The sequence below is a fragment of the Cebus imitator genome, unplaced genomic scaffold (genome assembly GCF_001604975.1).
Source record: "Cebus imitator isolate Cc_AM_T3 unplaced genomic scaffold, Cebus_imitator-1.0 Scaffold445, whole genome shotgun sequence".
Taxonomy (NCBI): domain Eukaryota; kingdom Metazoa; phylum Chordata; class Mammalia; order Primates; family Cebidae; genus Cebus; species Cebus imitator.
In genome coordinates, this window is record NW_016107760.1 from 327,539 (window position 1) to 329,797 (window position 2,259).

At 47.5% G+C, this 2,259-nt stretch overlaps 1 protein-coding gene across 1 annotated transcript in view; it reads left to right on the top strand.

Annotated features, from left to right (window-relative positions):
* SEPTIN6 (septin 6) overlaps positions 1 to 1,633 on the top strand; it is a 69,406-nt gene extending 67,773 nt beyond the window's left edge. The window contains exon 10 of the mRNA XM_037732359.1: positions 1,437 to 1,633. Within this exon, the coding sequence (XP_037588287.1) occupies positions 1,437 to 1,631 (195 nt within the window). The 3' untranslated portion in view covers positions 1,632 to 1,633. The remainder of the gene's footprint in view (positions 1 to 1,436) is intronic.
* Positions 1,634 to 2,259: the final 626 nt, after the last annotated feature.

The window sequence follows — 2,259 nt, forward strand, 5'->3', positions numbered from 1 at the left end:
AAAAAAAAAAAAAAAAAGAAAGAAAAGGAAAAGAAAGAAAGAAAGGAAGGACTTAATTACTTCACGAGTCTCTTCCACATTTAACCTGTTGTACTCTCAAGAGTTGTCACCAAAGCCCATGACAACGGTATCGATTTTTTCAGTTTCACTAAAAAAAAGTGAGACAGGTGCCTTGGCTCAGGCCCATAATCCCAGCACTTTGCAAAGACAAGGCGGGAGGATGGCTTGAGCCCAGGAGTTCAAGACTAGCCTGGGCAACATAGTGAGACTCTATATTAAAAATACAAAAAATTAGCCAGGCATGGTGACACGTGCCTGTAGTCCCAGCTACCCAGGAGGCTGAGGTGGGAGGATTGCTTGAGCTGAGAGATCATTCCAGCCTGGGTTTCAGAGTGAGACTCTGTCTCAATTAAAAAAGAAAAGAAAAGAAAAGAAAAAAATATCAGCACTTTTAGGAGGCGAAGTGAAGGGATCTCAAAGACAAATGTATAAAAGTGCAATGAACAAAAGCCAGGTTAAGGCAACTGATAGGCAGCCCAAATGGCTAGTAAAAGCTGGCTTATACAGCAGGTCTGTCACTCACCTACCTAAGTGACAGTGTCAGATACCCACAGGACCCAGAAAACTAACTCCTTCTTGGTATGCTGCAAGTGCTACAGAATCCTAAACTCTCTAAAAAAGAAAAAAAAGAAAAAAAAAGAATCCTAAACTCTCTCCTGAATCCATGAAAGAAAGTGAAATTTTACTCGCTCTGCTCTTACTGTTCAGCGTAGTTTATTGCATTCTAGTCTGTGACTGTCTGTGCCTCTTGTTTTCTGATCCACTTATCAAAATGGCATGCCAGAATATTCTTTTGTGTGTGTGTGTTTTTTTTTTTCTGAGACAGAGTCTCGCTTTGTTGCCCAGGCTGGAGTGCAGTGGTGCAATCTCGGCTCACTGCAACCTCTGCCTCCTCGGTTCAAGCAATTATCCTGCCTCAGCCTCCCGAGTAGCTGGGACTACAGACATGTGCCACCATGCCTGACTGATTTTTGTATTCTTAGTAGAGATGGGTTTCACCATATTGGCCAGGTTGGTCTCCAACTCCTGACCTCGCAATCCACCCGTCTTGGCCTCCCAAGGTGCTGGGATTACAGGTGTGAGCCACCACGCCTGTCCTATGGGGACTCTTTTTAACAAAATGTCTGACTAAAGACAATACAGTGTTCCTTTACCATATTCAGGAGCAGAGACTTGGAGATAAAATGGCAGGAGGAGAGAACGATCCAGAGTATGGTGCCTTTGGTGCCATCATGGCAATTCCTGACAGAAATGCCCCCTGAGAAATGTGACCCTGCAGGGTCACAGCCTTACTGGTCCCCACCCACTCCGGGCTTGGCTAGACTGGGGGCTGCTCACAGGGGACTGTCTCCATTCTCCCTGTTCTTCCCTGCCAGCTGCATGAGAAGTTTGATCGTCTGAAGAAACTGCACCAGGACGAGAAGAAGAAGCTGGAGGATAAGAAGAAATCCTTGGATGATGAAGTGAATGCTTTCAAACAGAGAAAGACGGCGGCCGAGCTGCTCCAGTCCCAGGGTTCCCAGGCTGGAGGCTCACAGACTCTGAAGAGAGACAAAGAGAAGAAAAAGTAAGTAGCAGGCTGCTCTGGGGTGATGCCTTCTCTCTCCTCCTGCTCATCCTTCCGGGGCAGGATGTGGCACCTGAAGGGGCTGAGGACTGGTGACCAGAGGTGAGCTGCGGGCTGTCAGATTGGTTGGGGTACCTATATCTGGTCTCGGCATACCTGTGGGATCATTGGATTCCCTGAGTTTGGGGAGCCGAGAGTAGGGGAGGGATGTGGTCCTGGAGGCCCAGCCCATCCATCCAGCTTGCTTAGGAAAGCCACGCAAACTCAAGGCCCATAGGAGCAGAAGGGAAAGGAGAGGAAAAGCAAAGGGAGAGTGAAGGAGCAGAAGGGAGGAAAAAAATAAGAAGGGCAGCAATTATAAGAAAGAGAGGAACAAGGCTGGGTGCAGTGGCTCATGCCTGTAATCCCAGAACTTTGGGAGGCTGAAGCAAGCAGATCACTTGAGATCAGGAGTGTGAGACCAGCCTGACCTACATGGCAAAACCTTGTCTCTACTGGAAAAAAACAAAAACGAAAACAAAAACAAAAAAACAGAAAGTATCCCAGTGTGGTGATGCATGCCTGTAGTCCTAGCTACTCAGGAGGCTGAGGCAGGAGAATCACTTGACCCCAGGAGGTGGAGGTTACAGTGA